The sequence below is a fragment of the Lithobates pipiens genome, unplaced genomic scaffold, assembly GCF_037356315.1.
Source record: "Lithobates pipiens isolate NorthernLeopardFrog02 unplaced genomic scaffold, aLitPip1_a1.2 Scaffold_30, whole genome shotgun sequence".
Classification (NCBI taxonomy): Eukaryota; Metazoa; Chordata; class Amphibia; order Anura; family Ranidae; genus Lithobates; species Lithobates pipiens.
In genome coordinates this window covers 11,054,478-11,076,650 of record NW_027507791.1, presented here as the reverse complement: position 1 = coordinate 11,076,650, position 22,173 = coordinate 11,054,478, and the positions used below count along the sequence as shown (strand labels likewise).

The 22,173-nt window shown below is 44.5% G+C and overlaps 1 protein-coding gene across 1 annotated transcript in view; it reads right to left on the bottom strand.

The window, feature by feature from the left end:
* The window catches only part of TECPR2 (tectonin beta-propeller repeat containing 2), a 127,834-nt gene that overhangs the window by 71,783 nt on the left and 33,878 nt on the right, over positions 1-22,173 (bottom strand). The window contains exons 8-13 of the mRNA XM_077463702.1: positions 20,375-20,779; positions 9,447-10,264; positions 7,343-7,526; positions 2,851-3,024; positions 2,397-2,577; positions 203-344 (exon numbers count right to left, since the gene is read on the bottom strand). Of these exons, the coding sequence (XP_077319828.1) occupies positions 203-344; positions 2,397-2,577; positions 2,851-3,024; positions 7,343-7,526; positions 9,447-10,264; positions 20,375-20,779 (1,904 nt within the window). The remainder of the gene's footprint in view (positions 1-202; positions 345-2,396; positions 2,578-2,850; positions 3,025-7,342; positions 7,527-9,446; positions 10,265-20,374; positions 20,780-22,173) is intronic.

Sequence of the window (22,173 nt, the reverse complement as noted above, 5' to 3'; positions counted from 1 at the left end):
CACAAAGTGTTACTAAACCCACAACGGAAAAAATTGCAACTTCCCTGTCCATCCTCAACCTCTTGCCCACAGCCCTGTCCCACTGCCAAGCTGCAAGTGTACTGTTCAACTCCTGGAAGCCGATCTGGATGGGAGCATTTTTTTTTCTCAACTGGTGTACGGCTAGAATATAAAAGCCATGAAGAAGAGATAAAATGCCTACTTGCCACCAATGGTCATCTTCTCCTTGTGGCTTCTTAGGAGTCACTCCAGTCCTGAACCACAGATTACCGCTGGCATCCAGGGCCCAAACAGTTTCTTGGTCACCCAGTGTCACACACACTGGTTCTAGAGCTTGTCTTTCACTGTAAAAAAAAAAAAAAAAAAATTCAGATAATGTCAAGGGTGAAACCAGAAAAATACCACCACATTTCTAATGAATTATAGACCAGATTAACCCAAGATAAAACAAGGAGATGAATAAAGTAGGATTTTAAAAGATGGATGAGCTCTCAAAAAAATAAAAAAATCTCACAGCCACAAAATATATATTAAAATGAATAAACCTTTATTTTATGTAAATCTAAGAATGGAGGGATACAAAATCCCCCAGTTATGCCTAAAATCAAATATCAGATACGATTACGTTGTCACCATCGAGATATAACCCCAATAGATCCTCACACAGCCATATAGATATTTAGTACATTCAATCAAACCAGTGACATCCTCCATAGGGTGTAATGAAAATATAACACCGTTCTTATTAATCTGGCTTGGGAGATATTGAAAAGCAATTCCAAAGCTGCTGTAGATGAGTGGAAAGTCCTATCGTGTGTCGGCCAAAAAGCTTCCTCAGGGAAATAGAGCAGTTTTGTTCTGCTGACACAAAGAAAAGAAAAAAAAAAAACATATACAAATAGCAAAGTTTTCATTCGTTATGCCACCAAGGTGGATGTGCGGACTACAAATACATACACACAGAGAAAAATGCATTAAATGTACTAAAGATCCATATGGCTGTCTAAGAACGTATTGGGGTTATGTCTCAAATTCAACATGTAACTGGGGGCTTTGTGATCCTCCATTTTTTAGATGTACACGTAAATAAAGTTGATTCATTTTAATGTATATTTGTGACTAGGAGAATTTTGTTCTGAGAGACCATCCACCTTTAAACACTTGCAGACTGGCTCACGCAGATATACGTCGGCAGAATGGCTCTTCTGCGCAAACTAATGTACCTGTACATCAGCCCCCAAAAGCAGGATAGCGGGCGCGTGCCGCGGGAGCATGTCCACGGGTCCCGCAAACGGGGAACTGCCTATATAAACAAAGGCATTCCCCTGTTCTGCCTAGTAACATGACAGATCTTCTGTTCCCTGTCATCGTGAGCAGTCATCTCTGTCATGTTTGCCCCATCCCCCCTACAGTTAGAACATACTGAGGGAACACACTTAACCCCTTGATTGCCCCCTAGTATTAACCTCTTCCCTGCCAGTGTAATGTTTACATTGATCAGTGCTTTTTTTTTATAGCACTGATCAATGTAATAATGTCACTGGTCCCCAAAAAAGTGTCATTTGGGGTCAGATTTGTCTGCTGCAATGTCGCAGTCCCTAAATCTATTGTAGTTTGTAAACGCCTTAACTTATGCACAAACCAAAATTTTGTTTGGGTACAGCGTTGCATGACCACACAATTGCCAGTTAAACAGCACATTGCCAAAAATTGTAAAGAGTGCTCTGGTCAGGAAAAGGGTAAAATCTTCCGCGGCGGAAGTGGTTAAAATTCCACTTTATTCATCTCCTCAGTTTATCAGGGGTTAATTTTGACTGCAAAAAGGTTTTTCAGCCTATACCAATAGGGCGATGAGGTATGTTTTAGTTCTAACAAACAAGAGCCACACTTAAAAAAGGAGAAGTCCAGCCTAAGCTCGTTTGGCTGTACATCTATGAGGAGTTCGTTTTGCCCTCCTGTAACCCGTTTTCAGCAGAGAGCGGGCTAAAGTCCGCTCTCTGCTGAGGTCACTGCTGTGTCAGTCCAGGTGTCATCGGGACCAGAGTCGGGATGCGCCATGTGTCTGGACTGACAGCTGGCTCACCCTCTCAGTGAGCCGCTGAGACCCTGAACCGGCTGCCCCCGCCCCCTCCACAGCCCTCCAATGAGTGAGGAGGGAGCAGAGAGCTGTGACTTAAAGTCTACAGCTTTCTGCTCAGGGAGCTCTGCAAAACCAAGCAATTGGCAGTGTTTGATCACTCGGTTCTCAGTGCAGAGGCACTGGGGGACAGATGCAGCATCCAACAAGGTAAGTATGAGTCCTAAAAAAGTAAAAAACCCCACCAAAAAAAAAAAAAAAAAAAAAAAAAAACACTTTACTTCTCTTTTAAAAAAATGACAGTTCCAGTCCTGCTTACCTGATAAGGTCACATTGCCAAACCTCTCCCTCTGGAGAGAAGCTGCTGACTCCTTCTCTATACAGAAGGCCACGCTGTTCAGTGAGGGCCCAGACCACATTGTTCCTGGTTGTGATCTGGGACAGCGGGCATGGGCAGTCAACCTTTATGGCTCTGGCACATGGGCGATCCACACTGAGACCTAGAAAACAAATACGGAGAGCAACCATAATATTTACCGCGACCTACTCAAGGTCTTTCGATCATTCTACCAAAACAGACACCTAAAACACCATTTCCTCACCCACATACATATAGTTACATAGTAGGTGAGGTTGAAAAAAGACACAAGTCCAACCTATACATGTTTAAACACACACTGCATGCCTTGGTCGGTGTAAAGCAGGGTGTATTCTATGGGTTCTGTAACATGCACAATGACAAAAGCCACACAGTGATGGGTGATAACACTCACCTATTTGTAAGTACAAGTCTCCATTTGTCCGGACAATCCAGGCAGTGTCATCGCTCAGAGCAACAAATGAGGCCTGGGGTAAGGCCTCATACCAGTGCCTCTTCCCTTTTATTGTTACCTTCCCACAAGCAAAGGCCTTGTCTATCTTCTGCTCTATTTTCCAAAGAAGATTTCCTGTAGATGTTAAACAGATGCCATTTATTGCTGCTGCAAAGGAGAAGATGACCATTCTAGAAAGGATACTGTGATCAGAGGCAGAGGCATACTAAAAGCACCAATAGCCTATTCAATTAGGAAGTCTTAATAAGCAAGGATTATATTAATGTAGTAAAACAACAATTTATCAGACTTTAGATTACTGAAACAAGGCCAGTGAAAGGTGAATTCTGAATGACCAATTCAAATTTATTTTCACTAAAAGCAAAACTTTTGCTTTGCTTTTCCCCATTTCCGGGCAAGCACAAGGCTTGACTTAAAGTGATTGCAAACAATTGCCTTGTAAATCTACCCAGTTTAAAAATAGAAATGAAAGGCTAAACATTTTTGTATCGATATAGGAAAACACACACGCCCTTTTACATTCTCTCTGTTCTCAGCTGCATAAGAGCTGGAGGGAGGAGAAGTCGCAGCATACTGAGCTTCCCAGTGAATGCTTGTGCAGCGGGGGCATGTCAGGACAAGTCTGATGATTGGAGGTGAGCAGGCCGAGTTCCCAGCACAGCTAGAGAACTGACCATGGTATGCTCTCCTGCTTAGTGTGGTCGGTTTTTAATAGGAAAGTAGAGGGACTGGCAGGATCACCAGAGATTTCACACACAAAAAAATAAAATAAAAATTTAAAAAGCAATACAAAGAACACAGGAGACTTTTTCATACCAGTATATGGCACAGCAGGCACATATCAGGAATATGAAACGCTGGGGTAACAAATGTTTTAATCACCACCCTTCCAACATATGCTTATCTTTCCATTGCTCGTGCACCGCTGGGAAGGGAATACCCAGTACATCATAGGTGCATATAAAAAAAAAAAAAAAATTTAATTAATTATATATATATATATATATATATAAATATATAGATTTGTGTCAGTGTGTGTATGCATGTATATTTTATTTCTTCTTACATTTTTTTTTTCCAATTATCTTTTAGGTACTTTGACTGGGGGGCTTTGGTAAAATATCAGGGGTCTAAAAAGAGACCCCCAATGTCTCAGTTTTGAAACTGAGAAAGGGACTGAGGACAGATTCCCCAGTCCTTTTCTCTGCAGCCTCACCATCGTCAGCTGAATTGAGTAGCCGGGGAGCTAAAACAAACAAACACACACACACATTTTTATATATATATATATATATATATATATATATATATATATATATATATATATATATATATATATATATATATATATATATATATATATATATAAAAATCGGGCAGTTGCTGCAGCATTGAGAACATGTTACATGTGCCACCTGAAAAATGGGTGGAACATGTAACATACCCCAAAGGTGAACATATCCTTTAAATGAGGGCCAAAGGAGGACTCACATTGATCTGTGGATATTTGTAAGATGTGTATGCCACAAATTTCAATGATTCAGTTAAATCATGTGAAGCCAAAGTATCTGATGTTCCTGTAACCCCTCCCTCTACATAAGAAGAAAATTAAGAAAACAAAAACGAAAATATGCGCCTGCACACAATCTTGTTGTCAATAGCTAGAAGGATTTTCTTTATCTGCATATTTCTTAATACAGTCGGATTGTTTTTTTTTGTTGTTTTTTTTTTTTATAATTGAAGTGCAGGGTCAACGATTCTCCTTCTAGGAGTGTATTCATAGCACTGACTTTTTGTAATATTGTCTCGATATGAAAGGTGCTGAATAATCTGAACTTTAATTTGGTTACAAACACAATATTGAAGAACGTTTCGGAATGCAGTGTACATTATTCTGTGGGAAAGCGATGCAGACATCTGAGGCTTTGCTACTTCCTTGAACGAGAGATGCGGAGTCTTATTGGAATCATTCTGTCTCCATGCCCATTACTTCCTGCAATCTCTGGATAGGAGCCATTAACACGTCTACATTGAAAAGCGTACACAGAATTATTGTGGCTTTCAGGTGTGCCTCTATTCATCCCGCAGCAGGTGTGTGTTGAAGCTGATTAGAAGACTATGAGGTTGCCATTACTTTGTAGTAAGGTAAGGTAGTCTCCTTTGGCTACATTCTGAGCTACTGAACAAGAACCAAATACAAATCAGGAATGTCATAAGTCGATCTCTGAACTTTTTCCTGGTCAGTAGCTAAAATGATTGAAGCTAAAGGGTCAGAGCAACAGCCAGGCAATTAGCATTTTCAGAAGGGGGGGAATACGACCAACACATCACATAGTGAACATGGCGGTGAGTTATTCACATTAAGGTCATCACAGGAGGACAAGGGGGCACTCTTTACATCTGGAGGAAAAGAGATTCAGCCCCTGTTCACATCGGAGCGTTTTGACATGTCAAATCGCAGCCTATTGGCAGCAACAGCACTGTCCTAAGAAATGTGACGCTGACTTTGCAGCACCGATTTCCAAAAGTAGTTCCTGCACTACTTTTGGCGACTTTGAGAGGCAATTTCAATAGACATCTGTGCATGAACCTGCAGAGAGGTCTTTCAAATCAACCTCATACTGAAATGCAGGTTTGAAATTTTGAAAGTTTCAAACCCGCGTTCAGTGTAAACTCCAAATACGGAAAGGCTTCTTCACAGTAAGAGCTGTGAAAATGTGGACTAGACTCCCTCAAGAGCTGGTTCTGGTCAGCTCAATAGATTGATAGAAGAAAGGCCTGGATTCTTTCTTAGATATACATAACTGTATACTAACATTTATATGTAAAGTTGATCCAGGGAAAATTCAATTGCCTCTCAGGGGATCAGGAAGGACTTTTTTTTCCCCCTGCTGGAACGAATTGGATCCCCCCCCCCCCCTTATATTGCTTTAACTGGGTGGATGTGTGCTTTTTTTCAAACCAGACCATGTAACAAGAGACAAGGAAAGGGCAAAAGAGTAGCAGCCATGCTGTTTCTCTAATACCATTCTATTTTTTGTACTCATCCTGAGCTGGAAAACATAAACAAAAAAAAAAAAAAAAAAGGGAATTAAAAAAGGGGAAGGAAAGGAAAGGAAAAAAAAAAAAAGTATACGAGGAGAAAGGAAAGGAGGCAAAAAATAGTATAGGAACCCTTCTCAAAGTCGCTGTGACATGAGTCACGGCAATTTGAACGTTACTATTGCAGACAATGGGTTGCGACTTGTAATGCGATTTGGAACTGTCAAATAGCATGACAAATCACACAGGTGTGAACAGGGCTAAAACCTGGAAGCCGATTGGTTACTATGCACAGCTGTATCAGATTCAGTTTTAGCAACTCTCCCCCAGAAGGGCAATAGACATTACCTCCTGATTTCTGTCTATACCAACCATGAAAAGACATCTTACCGAAGTTTGGGTAGGATTACCTAAAACTGCTATGGTCCAATAGATCTAGATATTTCTGTGCTCTTATTGTGCATCATATACGATGACCTGTTCTTTAGATGTATGTGACCTCATTCATACAGAACTATAAAGAATTTGAAAATAAAATAAAATCCAGGTTTTCCTCTGTCTTTAGATCCGTCATTGTCATGTTTTGAATGTCTTGTGTGGTCACACTGCAGCATCAATCATTAGACTGAATGATACAATGAAAGGTATCCACCTTACATTCCAGCTCACAGTGACTGTGCAGTCAAACTGCCAAATGTCAGACTTTTTTTTTTAGCTCACCTCAGCACAGCTGTAAAGTGCACATAGCACTAAGACAATCATCTCTGTTTTTTAGCACAGGATGAGAAAAAAGCCCATAGCCTGCTTCTAATAGTCCAATAAAAGCAAATGGCGCTCTTCCTTTGCTTGAAATAACCTGCCTGTCTCCAACGATGCTCAATGTCCAGGGATATTCAGGTACAGCTTTACATGGTAGCCAATCAGCTTGTGCTGCAGCTCCCCCGAGCGCCCGTTTTACTTACCTTTACTCCCTCCATCTAGTCCCAGGGATGAGCACACAAGCAAAAGCCGGTGTCTCAGATCCTGATTGGATGGACTGATAGCAGCGCAGCCATTGGCTCCCACTGCTGTCAATCAAATCCAATGACCTCAATGACTCACACATATAATAAATACACACACACACACACACACACAATTTATAACCAGTATAAGGCAGGGCAGAAAAAAAAAATATATATAAAAATAAACTCAACCAAATGAACAAAATGCTAGAACTATTCTGTCTTCAGGATTAACAAATCTGTTTTCGACATAGATGATTTATTTATTTTTGCAACAAGGAAACTTTAGACTCAATTGTCAACAATGGGAAGGAAGTCGGTCTGTATTTATCAAGTACGAATGTCATGAATATAGGAGTTACAATGTATATTACTGAAACACCAACCTGAGGGAGAGACTGCCACCTGCTGGACATTATCCTCAAACTTCTGCCAGCGCAGACCGGCTCCAGGCAGGGAACTGCAGTACAAAGACCCTTTGTAGTCCAAGCACCAGATGTATTTCTCTGACACAACCAAGCTGAGGATGCCACTGGTCGGCCCCGAGTAAACCATCCAACTCTCTGCAAGCTGCCAAAATAACAATGACACAGAAAAGTTAGAAAAAAAAAAAAAAAAAAAACCAACACAAACTACACAAGTGGTCAACAGGGATGCTATTAGAAGTCATGGGGCCCTATACAGCTTACCCGACAGGGGCCCCCCTTCCAAAAAAGTGACTGACAGATTTATCAGTCCCTTTCTCTGTAGCTTCAGCTGCACAGATGAATAAATAAGAAGCACTCTAAAGCTTCCTGTTCATTCACAAACTGAAGCAAAGTAAACAGTAATGAATGGACACAGGAGTGATAGGTACCGATTGATCACTGTGCTCCTTCAGTAAATGAAGCGGCCAGCAAAATGACTGGTATATTCACTGGCCCCTTCCCTTGCTCTCTCATCTTGAAACGTCCCACCTATGTTTCATAGTAAGTAAGGTTGAATAAAGACACCAGTCCATCCAGTTCAACCTGAGTTAGTGTCTACAATTGTCCCTATCCCTGTACATTGCACACTCACATCAGTCCCTACCCTCAAGGACGCCACAATCCAAGGTCATATACTCGGGCCAATTTTTGACAGAAGCCAATTAACCTACCTGCATGTCTTTGGATTGTGGGAGGAAACCGGAGTACCTGGAGGAAATCCACTCAGGCACAGGGAGAACATGCAAACTCCAGGCAGGTAGTGTGTTGGTCGGGATTTGAACCAGCGACCCTTCTTACTGCTAGGTGAGAGTGCTAACCACTACACCACTGTGCCGCCCGCACAGTAGCACATAGGAAAGGGGCACACAGGGGGGTCTGAACAGCAGACAGAAGGGGTGCATGTGCTAGAACCAATCCACCTGCAGTGCAGCCGCAAGAAGAAGAGAAGCTGGCAGCCCAGCAGGGAGAGGCAGAAGAGGATCAGTGTCAGCAATAAGGCAATACAGCCAGACCTCCTGCTCACCAAGTGCCCGGGCCCCCTTTTGAACTAATGGGGCCCAGTAAAGAAAGGTTGGCTGTAGGTCAGCGGCCTGGGTTGTCAACTTTGTAGCTTTCTTGATATAGGGGGCCTCAAGTGTGGACCTTGACATGAAAAGGTCGGCAGTGTTCAGTACATGTAATGCCACAAAAAGCTGCAGACATGCAACATGAGATGAAGACTACAGACATGCTACAGTACAAGAGATGGTAAGAGACTGCTGGGGGGGGGGGGCTGCTATTGCAGAGAATGCTTTATAGAAAAATCTTCTATCCTTAAAGCAGTTGTAAAGGCAGAAGATCATTTTTTTATTGTTTATCTTAAAGCGGAGTATCCCGGTAGAAGATATCAGTGGGCTTCAGATGCCCACACTGAAGATAGGAGCGTGCTCAGTGGGGACAGGCTGTCAAACCTACATTCAACATTAATCACGTTGGGTGGGAAAAAAAAAAGCTGGAACTTCACTTTAATTCATTACGATAAACCCCCCCCCCCCCCACTCCACCCACATCTAGATCCAATGTTGCTGCACAAGTGCTGTCTGGGGACTCTCCCTCATTGGCTCAGACAGCAGCGGGCACCATTGGCTTCGCTGCTGTCCAAGTCATTGAGCCAGTGAGGAGAGGGGGGGGGGGGGGGGGCAAGCTGCAGCTTTGTGTCTAAACAGACAAACAGAGCAATTGTTCGCCTCGGGTGCACCCATAGCAAGCTGCTTGCTGTGGGGGCACTTGGCAAGAGGAAGGGACCGGGAGACCCGAAAAGAGAAGGAACTGGGCTGCTCTGTGCAAAACCATTACACAGAGCAGGAAAGTATAGCATTTGTTTTTTTGTTTTTAAATAACAAAGAAACTAGACTTTAGTATCACTTTAAGTAATGAAATGACTGCACAGGCACCACCGATCTCTAGATCTCCATATGCATTCTCAGCCAAGTAGAAAGCTCAGATTATAAAATTCCCCCACAACACATTGTGCTAGCCTCACCTGCTCCGATTTCAGTAACATGCTTTCTTCCTGCATGGACCGAGTGAGCTCTTGGGAAACTGCTATTTCTGCCACGCTGGCATCAGAGGAAGAGTGAGGGATGTGGTGGCCATAGATATCCTCGTCGTCGCTGGATGCCAGCGATTGATCTTGGTCATTTTTCTCCAGCTCGCCGGTTTTGATAACCTGCAGAGGGTCACTGGTAAAGGTGTGAGCACTTTTACTCATGCTAGCCCCAATAGAACTTGGGGGTATGTGGCTCTGGGTATCTGACACTTGTAGTCTGTCCTCGAGTGTGTCACTGTTGTCAGTCTGAGAATCGAAGGACTTTCTCCCCTTTGAAAAGTAGTACAGTTCAGCAGAGCCTGCGCTGGTAATCTCTCCGGTCTCCCTTAGCGGACCAGGCTCAGATACATTGTGGAGCAAATCCTCCAGCGCAGAACCTGTACAGAGAGTTGAAGTCAAAGATTCCACTTCCTTAACCGTTTCTAGATTAGCTGGAGAATCTGCTGAAGCTTCATTGGCTGTGGCATCGTTAATCTGTTCATTTACCAACTCCTTCTCCTCTCCGCTGCAGGAGTTGTTTTCACTGTCGATGTCAAGAATCGGAGAGTCAGTCTGCGGGGCACTGAAAACACCTGATGTGTTATCCTCAGCTTGGCCCTTACCGCTCGCCAAGCTCTCCTGTGAGCTCAAGTGGTCAGCATGGCTGCCAGGTAGACTCGCCATTCCGGAAAAAACGTAGGAAGTTAGGGAGAGTGGGCTGTCTACACTGGGAGTACTCTCAAGTGAACCAACACGGCTCCTGGACCCATTTTCTGAAAAAAAAAAAATAATACATTTAACAAAAATAAATAAATCATATGTGTATACACACAAATCAAAAAAAAAAACACACACAGTATTTATCTCCTGATGCAATAATTCATCATGAATGGCAGCAGAGCTCAAGACAACTGGCATAAACACTAAAAAAAAAAAAAAAAAAAAAAAAAAAAAAAAAAAGGATTCAATCTCGCCTTACACTAGAATAAAAAAAAAAATAAATAGGACATATGCGTCAGTTTTTCCACAAACATTCACATATTTGTTTGAAGCGGGCCAAACACTACTTTAACCACTTCAATACCAGGCACGTTTACCCCCCTTCCTGCCCAGGCCATATATATATATATATATATATATATTTTTTTTTTTTTTTTTTGCTGCGTTCTGCGCTGTCCAACTTTGAATGACAATTGCGTGGTCATGCAACAACTGTACCCAAACTAACATTTGTATCATTTTGTTCACACAAATAGAGCTTTCTTTTGGTGCCATTTACTCACCATAGGGGTTTTTTGTTTTGTTTTGTTTTTAAATTCATCAATCCTGATAGATCTAAAAATTGATCAGTCCTGACGGCCCATCTCATTTCTTGAGGCCCAAAAATGTCAGGACAGTACAAATACCCCCCAAAATGAGCCATTTTTTTTGGAAAGTAGATAGTCCAAGGTATTTGGTTACAGGAATGGCGAGTTTTTTGAAGTTTTCATTCTGTGTCAAACATTTTTGGGAAAATAAAGAAATATATACCTTTTCTTTACATACTGTCACTGGTGCAGTACAGCGTCATCATAACTGGCGTGGTGGTGATCAGGGACACCGACTAGTTAGAGTACAAAAAATAAATAAAAAATTCTCAAATTTGGTCTTTTACGATCTGTTTTAACACCCTTTAACTATAGCAATATAATGTTACCATAGTAACACTGTACTACTCTGGGGAAGTGATCAGGATTTTTTTTACACATTGTTTGCTTATAGCAGTGTATTACATTGCTATAAGCCAGCATTTTACTAAATGAAATAGATTAATTCAAGTTTGTTTTGTAGTGATTAGCAGTGATAGGCAACAGCTGATCACATAGCACAGATGGGCCATGTTAACATGTAATAAAAAAACTCAAAACTTCTAGTTCCACCCAAGGGGCGGTCCCTTAGGTAACAACCCCTCAGCCTGCCATGCAGCTTCAGTACGTCAACAAGCAGTATAACAAAGAAAATTAGGAGGGGTGGGTGCTGTGTCAGTCAGTGACTTACAGAGAAAAGGATTTTACGGTGAGCACAAAAAAAATCCTATTTTCTCTTATATTCACTGACTGACATAGTTCCTCTCTTAGCCATTGGGACGTCCCCAAGCAGTGCCAAAATGAGGGGTGGGAAAACAGCATAAAACTTCATCCATCATGGCAAGTGGGAACAAGTATAAACTTCTCCCACAAAAAAACGACATTGTGTGGGATAACCAAACTTTTGGACCCACAAAAAACCAGGGTGCTCCTCAACAGAGAGACCCTACCCTCAAACTGCACCAGAACTGCGGTAACAAATGCAACAGTGCATTAACTTAAAAGTACTGCGTTTTTTGTTTTGTTTTTTTGGGGTAAAAACAGAAAAAAAAAAATTTTATGTGCAATTGCAACTATACAGCTGCTTTGCAAAACTTTGCGGCCAAAACAGGCATCAGCACTGACATCTACCTTGTAGAATTTTGTAAAAGCGTGAACAGATGACCAAGTCGCTGCTTTACACACTTGAGACGCTTGATGTCAGAAGGCCCAAGACATTCCAATTGCCCTTGTGGGAGTGGGCCATGACCGGAAAGGGGGGCACCTGCCCCTTCAAGGCGTAGGCCTGTACTACAACCTGTCTGATCCACCTGGAAATGGTGGCCGAGACCACCATGCCTTTTTTCAAACCAGCCACCGAAAAACAAACAAGGAGTCCGACTTCCGAATGGGAGCTGTGGCAGACAGATACACCCTCAGAGCCTGAACCACGTCCAGGGAATGGAGGGCCACCTCCTTAGGTTTTGTCGGCTTTGGACACAAAAATGGTAATACAAGGTCTTCATTGATGTGAAACGCCGAAACCACTTTCAACAGAAAAAGGTGGTTGCGGACGCAACACCACCTTATCCCTGTGGATAACCAGATAGGGCGATTTGCAGGACAAGGCCGCCAGTTCCGAAACCCTCCTGGCTGATGTAATGACCACTAGAAAGACCACTTTCTGGTAAAGAGTCAACAGGGGAATCCCTCCGATATTCTCAAATGGCGGTTTTTGGAGCGCCGATAATACCAGGTTCAGATCCCACGGGGGTAGCGGTGGACGCACCAGAGGAACTACATGTTGGACTCCTTGGACAAAAGTGCTCACTAGAGAGTGAGATGCCAGGGGTCGCTGAAAAAAAAATACAGCCAAAGCTGATATTTGTCCTTTAAATGGTGCTCAAAGCCAATTTCTGGTCTACGCCTTGCTAAAGAAACAGCAGGACCCTGGATATAGAAAAGGAGCGCGGATGCCATCCGTTCTCCTCACACATGGAGATGAAAGCCTTCCAGGTATGATGATATATCTTCCCAGAAGAAGATTTCTGTGCTCTCAGCATGGTTGGGATCACCGAGTCCGAAAGACCCCGGTTCCTCAACACCTGGCTCTCAATAGCCATGCCGTGAAAACCAGTGATGGTAAAGCAGGATAGAGAATTGGACCTTGAAACAGAAGGTGTTCTTGTAATGGCAGTCGCCAAGGGGCGTCTGTTACCAGGCACACTAGGTCTGCATACCAGGGATGCTGGGGCCAATCTGGGGCAATCAGAATTACTGGAATCCCCTCGGCCTCCACTCTGTGGAGCAGACGTGGTAACAGCTACAGCTGGTACTGATCCCATGGAACCACCAGTGTGCCTGACGCATCTGCCCACGGAACTCTTGTCCTGGACACGAATCTCTGCACCTTCCGGTTGAGATGGGAGGCCAGAAGATCCACGTCTGGTGTGCCCCACCGCAGGCACAGTAGTCTGAACACCTCCTGATGCAATGCCCATTCTCCTGGGTCCAGCATCTGGCGACTTAGATAATCCGCCTGCCAGTTCTCCACTCCCAGATGTAAATGGGCGACAGGGCTGGTACATGTCGCTCTGCCCACCGAAGTAGGTGAGCGACCTCCCGTGCAAGCTTCTTGTTACTCCTTGGTGATTGACGTATGCCACAGCTGTGACGTTGTCTGACTGGATCCTGATCAGACGCCCTCGCAGTCTTATCGACCATGTGGAGAGGCATAGCCTGATCGCTCTCCGTTCGAGCAGATTGATCGGCAACTTGGATTCCTCCACCAACCAGTGGCCCTGGGTCGAGTGAACTCCCATTACTCCACTCCAGCCTGATAGGCTGGCGTCCGTTGTGAACACTGTACATTTGAGAGGTAGGAACGACTTCCCAGACCGAAGTGCCGGGGACCTCAGCCACCAGAGCAGGGAATCCCTGACTAACTGGTTCACCTGAATCTGCCAATCCAGGGACAACAGGGATTTGTCCCATTTTGACAAAATCTACTTCTGCAGGACTCTGGTGTGAATCTGGCCATATGGTACTGCCTCGGAGGAGGCCACCATGAGCCCCAGGACTCGCATGCAGAAGCGTACGATCACCGACTTTTTTTAGGTTCAACAGCCACCCAAATTCCTGCAGGGTCTGCATGGTGATCGCCACATCCTCCTTTAACTTTGAGGTGGAAGATTCTCTCAGGAGGCGATCCTCTAGGCATCCCACGATCACAATCCTGCGTTGCCGCAGCAACGCCAAAACAGGTGCCAATGCCTTGATAAAAGACTCGGGGGCTGATGCCAAACCAAAGGGGAGAGCCACAAACTGGTAGTGGGCTTCCCCGACTGCAAATCGCAGAAACTTCTGATGCCGGAGGCATATGGGCATGTGCAGGTACGCATCCTGGATGTCCAAGGATGCCAGGGAGTCCCCTTGATGGAGTGCAGCGACTACTGAGCGAACGGATTCCATTCTGAACCTCTGCACTTTCACTTTTTACCACCTTTGCGCCCACGCACCGCCTCCATCTTGGCTACGAACTAATTGAGGACCGCCGACAAAGTGTCCAGAGGCACTGCACAGTCTGCAGGTGAACCGGTTGCAATTGCCTGGATTTCTGGTGAAGAAACACCAGTTTCTGAAGCAATGCTGACCCTACCCTGTCTGCCACCTGATGGGGACTTCGGACAGTGATGGTCCCACCCTCCTAACTGCTGCTGGCTGAGAGGCTCTTTCCCGCAGGACTCTGATTGGTTCTGCGCTGTTCAGCTAGTAGTGCCTGTGTCCCTTGTCAGTTCCCAGGTGCATAGGAGATCACACTGCGCTGTCTAGAGCTGCTGCCTATGGCGCTGAACTGATCCACAATGTGTTCAGGCTCCAAGAAAATGGCAGCCGAGCGTCCAGTATAAAGGACATTAACCGCAGGGAAAATGGCCGCCGAGCTACAGGAAAGCATGCTGCTCCTTGCCCTCACCTAAGATTGCCACCAACCACTGTATACCATAAGGGACAGTGGCAGAGAATTGGCAGCGCTGCAGAGATCGACAGGCACAGCCACCAGGCAAGGCACCCCCCAGGGAGAGAATCACACACATCAGGGCACAGCCAGCCAGCGCAGACCCCCCCCCCCCAGGTGAGAGCCCCTACCCCCCCCCCCGGAAAGCCTCTGCATCTGACACACACACTGCTCAGCAGCCTCATGCAGCATGCCCCACAGGGGGGGGGGGGGGGAGGGAAGATAGGGACATGGAAAGAAGAGAGGGAGGTGAGGCATCCCCAAATCGACCTCCCAGGGAATGCCCAGCTGCTCAGCCCCACCGAGGCAGGGAGAGCTGTACTTACCAGTCCTGCAGAGCTGGGAGACATTCCAACACAGACCCACTCGCCGATCAGTACGGGGTGGCTGTTGGCCTGGCACACTGTGATGCAGACATCAGTAGCCCAGTCATATGTGTGCCCCGGAGCATTAACGCTCACCGACCACCTCTGGAGCTGAGGTACGTTGTGACCGACCCGGCGCGTAGCTGTGGTCTGCACACGCTCGTTGCCCAGGCTGGGAAGACTACAAGGATAAGGGTATCCAGCCTGTCACCCAGCCAGCTGTTGATAGCAGATCCAGGATCTGTAGTCTTGCGCAAAAAGCAAAGCTTCTGCAGAAAAAAAAACATGGACCGATGGGCCTGCAGGGTTCCTAGGTCCTTCTCCTTCCCTAGGCAAAACAAAACTGAAGCTGCATGGCAGGCTGAGGGGTTGATACCCAAGGGACCGCCCCTTGGGCGGAACTAGAAGTTCTGAGTTTTCATTGCATGTTATGCCTAGTCCTCTCCTAAAGGTGGTGTAACAACCCAATAGCTAAAGAGAGGATAAGTATAAGAAAGTATTCCTGCGCCTAATCAAGGTAAGGGAAAAAACCGTACTGCTGCACACACTGGAGTGGGGTACCTGAACCCAAGTGAAGGAAACTAATATTTTTGGTTTTCTTTGGTTGCCTTTTAAACGTCCCATTTCTAAGAGATACTTTGATATTCTATATTAACTCCCCTCCTGCCAAGATCTGGTGGGGAGGCCTGCTTGGCTATGGTGGGTGAGACTGTTCTTTGTCTCCTCTGCTGGTCTACAGGGGTTGGCAGAAGTCTTGTAGCAGGAGGAAGACACTGGGCATAAAGGTTGGGGCTAGCAATACTTCTGTGTAATCTTAGTTTCACACTGAAAATACTGCCTGCTTAACCTTTTTCACAGCCCTATTTAAAAGGTTTTAATCATGTCTGCCCCCCCCCCCCCCCCCTTTAATGTCATCCCTCCAGGCTGGGCATATTATGTTCCTGCAGTTGCTCCCGGTAGGCTTCATCTTTCAGATTTCATCATTTTTGTTGCTTATCTCTGAAATCATCTTAATATCTTTTCTTGTAGGGGAGGTCTCTGGAACTGGGCACCATGTTCTAAATGAGGGCTAGCTAAAGCTCTATATTACTAAATCAGGACCTCCTCATCTCCAATGGGAATACCTTTAGTAACGTACTGGGTAGCACAGAGGCCAAGTGGTTAGTGCTTTCTAATTGGCTCAGCGGCAGGGAAAGGAGAAGAGGGGCCATACTTCCGAGGGATGGCGCCACCTCCTGGAAGTGGGGAAGGGTACCTGTCAAAAACCGGTACTTGTTCCACCCTCCCCCTGAAAGGTGCCAAATTTGGCAGCGGAGGGGGGTGGGGAAGGGGAGGGGGTAGCAGATCAGTGGAAGTTCCATTTTCGGGTGGTACTCAGCTTTAACTGGTAGCTTTGATACTATACAATTCTGACACAAGAGTTTCACTCAGAGCAACATCACCACCTTTTGGTGTATAAAGATTATGACACTTAATAAATGAATTCCACTAATAAAATATTACGATCAAATGATCCCATAACATAAAAACTTCAAAGAATTTTTTTAGAAATGGCAGTTATCCATAAAAAAAAAAAAAAAAAAAAAAAAAAAAAAAAAAAATGCCAACCCCATAAGCCTCCAACCAGCACAGTTACCCCATCTTGCCCTGACCTGGCCACTTCTGTCTAAAACAGCTTGTCCCGTTCTCCCAGGACACACAGACTTGACCCAACCGCTACAATCCAAAGAAACAGACGACATTGGAAATGTCAAAAGGCATAGCTGTACTCTTGAGCGAGTTTGGGGTAAAACGTACCCCTGCAAGACTTTGCCCTCGATAAAATTTTCACTATTAAAATAGAATTCATTAACAGCACACTGATACAGTCCATGCCACCTCCACCCCCTTCACTGCCATTTGGGGCGCGATTACCACTGTTTCGATACTTCCACCACTTAACACAAGAACGTGCAAATCATAATCGCTTGGACATGCAGCGCCGAGTGCTGGGCAGGAGGGGTTTCTTTTTCACATTTAGCACTGCTGCGGAAAGCAGACGTTTTGGGATCACAAACGCACTACAATCACAAACCGCAGGTCCATGTGCCATTATTTTCAATGGCACCTAAAAATGTGGCGTCGTTTTGATGCGATTGTTGAGCAATTTATTGCTCTGCAATTGCATCGCTTGAAGCTCGTCTCCCAAAAGAAGCTCCTGCTCCTTTTTTGGGGCGACAAGCTTCAAGCGAAGCGATTGGCCACACTGTAAATCACATGAAAATCAAGACCAAACCACACCACGTTTTAAGGTGCCATTGAACATGACACCTGAACCTGCGTTTTATGATTGTAGTGCGTTTTGAGATTGAAGACAGAACTACAGCGATTCTGCCTTGATTCCAAAATGCCCAGGTGTTAACGGGGCCCAACTGAGAAAACACCAGAGGAGCTTGATTTGGCAGCTCAGCATGCGCTTGTACTGAGCACCCAAGTGATTCTGTGTGCGAGGGTAACCTGAAGGTATTGCGTGTTTTTTTTCCTTTTCCTTCATTGGGGTGGGCGCCCCATTTACTGGCTCAGCAGATGTGCTTCTGCTGAACGTTGAGCCCTCGACACTCCCCTTTCCTGACGAGCACCCAATCAGTGCTCATTACACTGCACAGTCTTCTCCCCTCCCTGCTGGTCCCTGGGTGTGGTGACTGGCAGGGAGGGGTGTTGGAGATAAACAGCATGATGTCACAAACAATTAAAAAGTTTAAATTGCTATAAAATACTTTTTTTTTTTTTTTTTTTTTTTTTTTTAAAGCCACAGACATTCCTAAAAGAACCTCTGTCAAAAAAAAAAAAAAAAAAAAAAAAAAAAATAAAGTAAAAAAAGTAAAAAGTAAAAAATTAAGGGTTGATAATTTTTTTTATCAGAACAAGTAGTTTGTCATGCGGAAAGTAGATTGGGGCCCCAATTTAGTTATCAGTGACTGATCAATATGATAGCTTTTGATTGGCTAATCGGATATCGGACGTTCCGGGTCCCAATCATTGGAACGGCGCCCAGGGGTCTCAGTGAGACCCCGGTCTCTGTGCTGGGAGCACGCCGTACTACGTACTCCCAGCACAAAAGTGAGATACACAAATATGTGGCCCCAAGGAATAAAAGCTCAGGCCCGTGGGGCTGCATATTTGTGTTACGTCGGCACCAAGGGGTTAACGCAACCCTGTTGCCAACTGTAAATGCAAAGAAAAACACGTAACACCTTTACATGGCATTCTTAATTGGAAACAGGTTAATTTTAAAGCCCAACTCTAGCCAAAACTATTTTTAAATAGAGTGGGGAAGGGCTAAAGAATCAGTCAGGTTTTTGTTGTGTCATGTGACCCCGTTGGGGAGATTATCCTCAGTTTGTCGGGACAGAAAAAAAAATTAAATTAAATAATAAACCATCATTTTCAGTTGCCCCTTTCCCCAATTATGAATAAAATCCAATTCAGGGCTGAACAAAAGGGACAGTTGTATGGTATGCCTGGGCCTCTGCTACATCATACTGACCGACCACAATGCTTTCATGCAACGGAATGCTTTCATTTCAGCTCAAGATGAGGCCAAAACACAGTTAGATGCACAGGGATAAATAGAATTAAACACACACACGCACACGCACACACAGACACAGAAACAAAAGCTGCATGCCATTTTTTACTGGCACTAAACTCTCACAAAAACCTTAAAACCTAAAATGTAAGCATTCCTATTTTTGCATCGTTACACTGGTCCAGCTTGGACCAATATAAGCCTGTATGTGCCATACCTGTGCAAACTGTAAATCACTGTAAGACGCAACGTTACTACAGGGATTGCCGCTAGAGCAGCCGCTCTACTACTAGGTGAACAGAGGTCGCTCACTTTGCACAGGTGCCCCTCAAAAGAGAACTTTGAGTTTTCTCAGTAAATGCAACGTTTCCCTGATTGGATGCGGTAGAGATTGTGAGATCACAATCTATACCTTGCGCAATCAACGAACGCTTTGCATTAATTGGGAGAGTGCAAAAGGTTCTCTTAAAAGGTGCCCATGCTGAGTGAGTGACCTCCTGTGTTCAAAACGCAGGACAGTTACTTAGGAAGGGACCCAGAAGTTAATGAAGATCACTGTAGTAGCAGTGCCTACCACAGTGGTTTCCATCTTCTCCAGGGATCCCACAGGTATGCCACATACATGCTTACATTTGTCTAAGCTGGATCTAAACATTTAGCATTAACACTGAAAGCAATACACAACTGCAATTTGGTTGTTAAAAATATAGTTTCCCCCTCATATTTTCTGCTCTTTCCCAGTGCACATCCTGTACCATCTTTTATGAACATCCCATGGATGTGTGCACACTGCAACAGCATCACAGTTTGACTGGTGAATACAACAGAATGCGCCAGCAAGCAGTGTTGGTAAACCAACTCTGAAGTCTGCAGGAAAGGGTGATGCATGAGGCAGCCGATTTGGATTCCCCCAAGCATGCGCATGGGAGCCGCCACTAACGGCATATCGGAAACAAACAAAACTCTGGACAGCCGCACTCCGGATTAGGTGAAAAATGAAAATGCCTTTATTTCTTCAAGTGAAAAAACTCCACACGAAACATCACAGCAAAGGGAAAAAACATAGAACAAAATATCTGACGCTTACTCATAGCTCTGGTTTTAGCGTGAAACGCGTCAGTTATTTGGTTCTATGTTTTTTCCCTTTGCTGTGATGTTTCGTGTGGAGTTTTTTCACTTGAAGAAATAAAGGCATTTTCATTTTTCACCTAATCCGGAGTGCGGCTGTCCAGAGTTTTGTTCGTTTCCTGTATACTTGGTTTGTGCAATCAGCCTGCACCTGGAACCCCCACCTGTCTGGAGAGTTGGTAGCCTGCCAGTGGAGTGGCCTGGAGCGGTGGACTTTCGTTTTCTTTGTTCGACATTTCTGGAACTAACGGCATATCGCCGTTAGCAGCAACATGCTGCTAACGGCGATAGTAGACAGCATGCGCCGTAGACAGCTGTGACTGTCTTTTAGTAAATATCTCCTAAACCGTGTAGGTTTAGGAGAGATTTCTTGGAACTACAGGTAAGCCGTAATCTAGGCTTACCTGTAGATCAAAGTGGTTTGTAAGGGTTTACAACCACTTTAAGGTGACTGTTGCTTGCACATCACCAGTCTACTTTACCTTGTGTTTTCTTTCTCTTCTTCTTCACTCTAATGGACTTCACCTCCACTTGGTCAAATTCCTCATTGCTGATAGTGCTGAACCTCTGCGACAAAGACCGCTGTGTTCGTACCATGTTACAGGGAGAGCGGGGATCCTGTTCTGTCAGGCTGTAATCACAATCCAGAGGATTCTGTGTTCCCCTAGTCACCTCTACAGGTAGAGAGCTTCTGCGGACTTTAAGCTCCATCCCGGACTCTTGCCCATCTTCTTCAGTCTCCAAAGGGCACAGCTGGATCCTCTCTGTATGCACTGTCTGGGCAGCAGGCCTCTGGTCCATTGTTGAAGCAGACGCTGAGCGATTATGGGTGTCGACCTCAAGCTTTGAGTGTTTGGCAGGCACACGGAAGGGGCTATGTATGTCAGCTATAAAAGACAAAATGATTTGTAGAATTATAAGCACTTTCAAAAGGAATAGAGAATTGGATGAAGAACAGAAAACATAATATGGATGTTGCCTGAAAATGGAAAGCCTGCTTTATCTTGCATCCCCACCTTCAGGTGATGTGTAATGTTATTTCTATAGCCTAAAGAGACCTGAGGTTTCAAACGCAATTTCATTACGGGCTGCATCAGGAGTGTGGTTGACCTAAAAAAGGCCGGTTGTATCTGGGGTGCGCTACATTCAGGATTCAGGGGTGCAACATCTCTCTCCCCTACCTGGCCCAGCTCTGTTAAAGTATATCTAAAAGGCAAAACTTTTATTTTTTGGATAGATGGATTAGAACCCCGTGTCAGTTTTTATTGCTGCGTGTCCCTGTTAAGGAGACTCACCCTCTCCATTTGTCCTGTTTACCATTATCATTGAAAGTGAACGTAAAAGAAAAAAACCCAAATTTTGGGTTGTCCCCAGAAAAAAAAAAAAAAGGGGGAGGAGAAATCTTCCAATGGGTACACTAGTTCTGGTGACCTGGGGGTCCCCAAGAGATTCTCTTCATTTGAAGACATTTCCTCTCCCTTCCTATCTGGCTATGGGACAGGAAGTGAAGGTAAAAAAAAAAAAAAAAAAAAAAAAAAAAAAAAAAAAAAAAAACTTTACAGAGGTTCCTTACTCTATCCAAAATGAAAAAAAAAAAAAAAAAAAAAAAAAAGAGAGAAAGTTTTGCCTATTGTTCTACTTTAAACTCCTTGTGTAGGCAGCGTGCCTGTTCTAGCCCTCTGGATATCTGTCCCCGCAATGCTGCATCATGAGTGTACAGAGATTTGTGGCTCCAACTTACGCATACATTTGTAAATGTGTGGAAATGAAACCCCTGGTTTTAACGTTAACGCTTAGACAGGTCAATTTGGTTTGTTGAAGGCTGGTAACTGAGCTGGGAATTTTTCTTTGGTGTTTTTTTGCCATGTGTCACCCTTCCATGGGCTCCTTGCTGCAGAGGCCAGTTGTAGGTTGGGGCAATTGGTGTTTATTTGTACTCTTAGTTTGGTGAGGGGGCGCACTGGACACCTTCACCGTCATTGTGCTATTGCTGGGTGTCCAGTGTGTTCCTATACCTTTAAGGAGGGGTGGGTTCTCTCCAGGCATACCTTCCCTCAATCTATCCAGTATTAGATATGTGCTCCAACTTTGGAGGCTCTCAAAAAATGAGAGTGTTAAGACTGCAGTACACTAGGGTGCCGTGCAGTGGCACCCTAGGTTTTAATGTGAACAGTTAGACAGGACAATTCGGTTTGTTAGCGAGCTGGGAATTTTTCTTTGTTGTTTTTGTGTGTACGCAAGGATCTGTTACATCCAGGAGCCGTTGAGCAAAGCTGTCCCT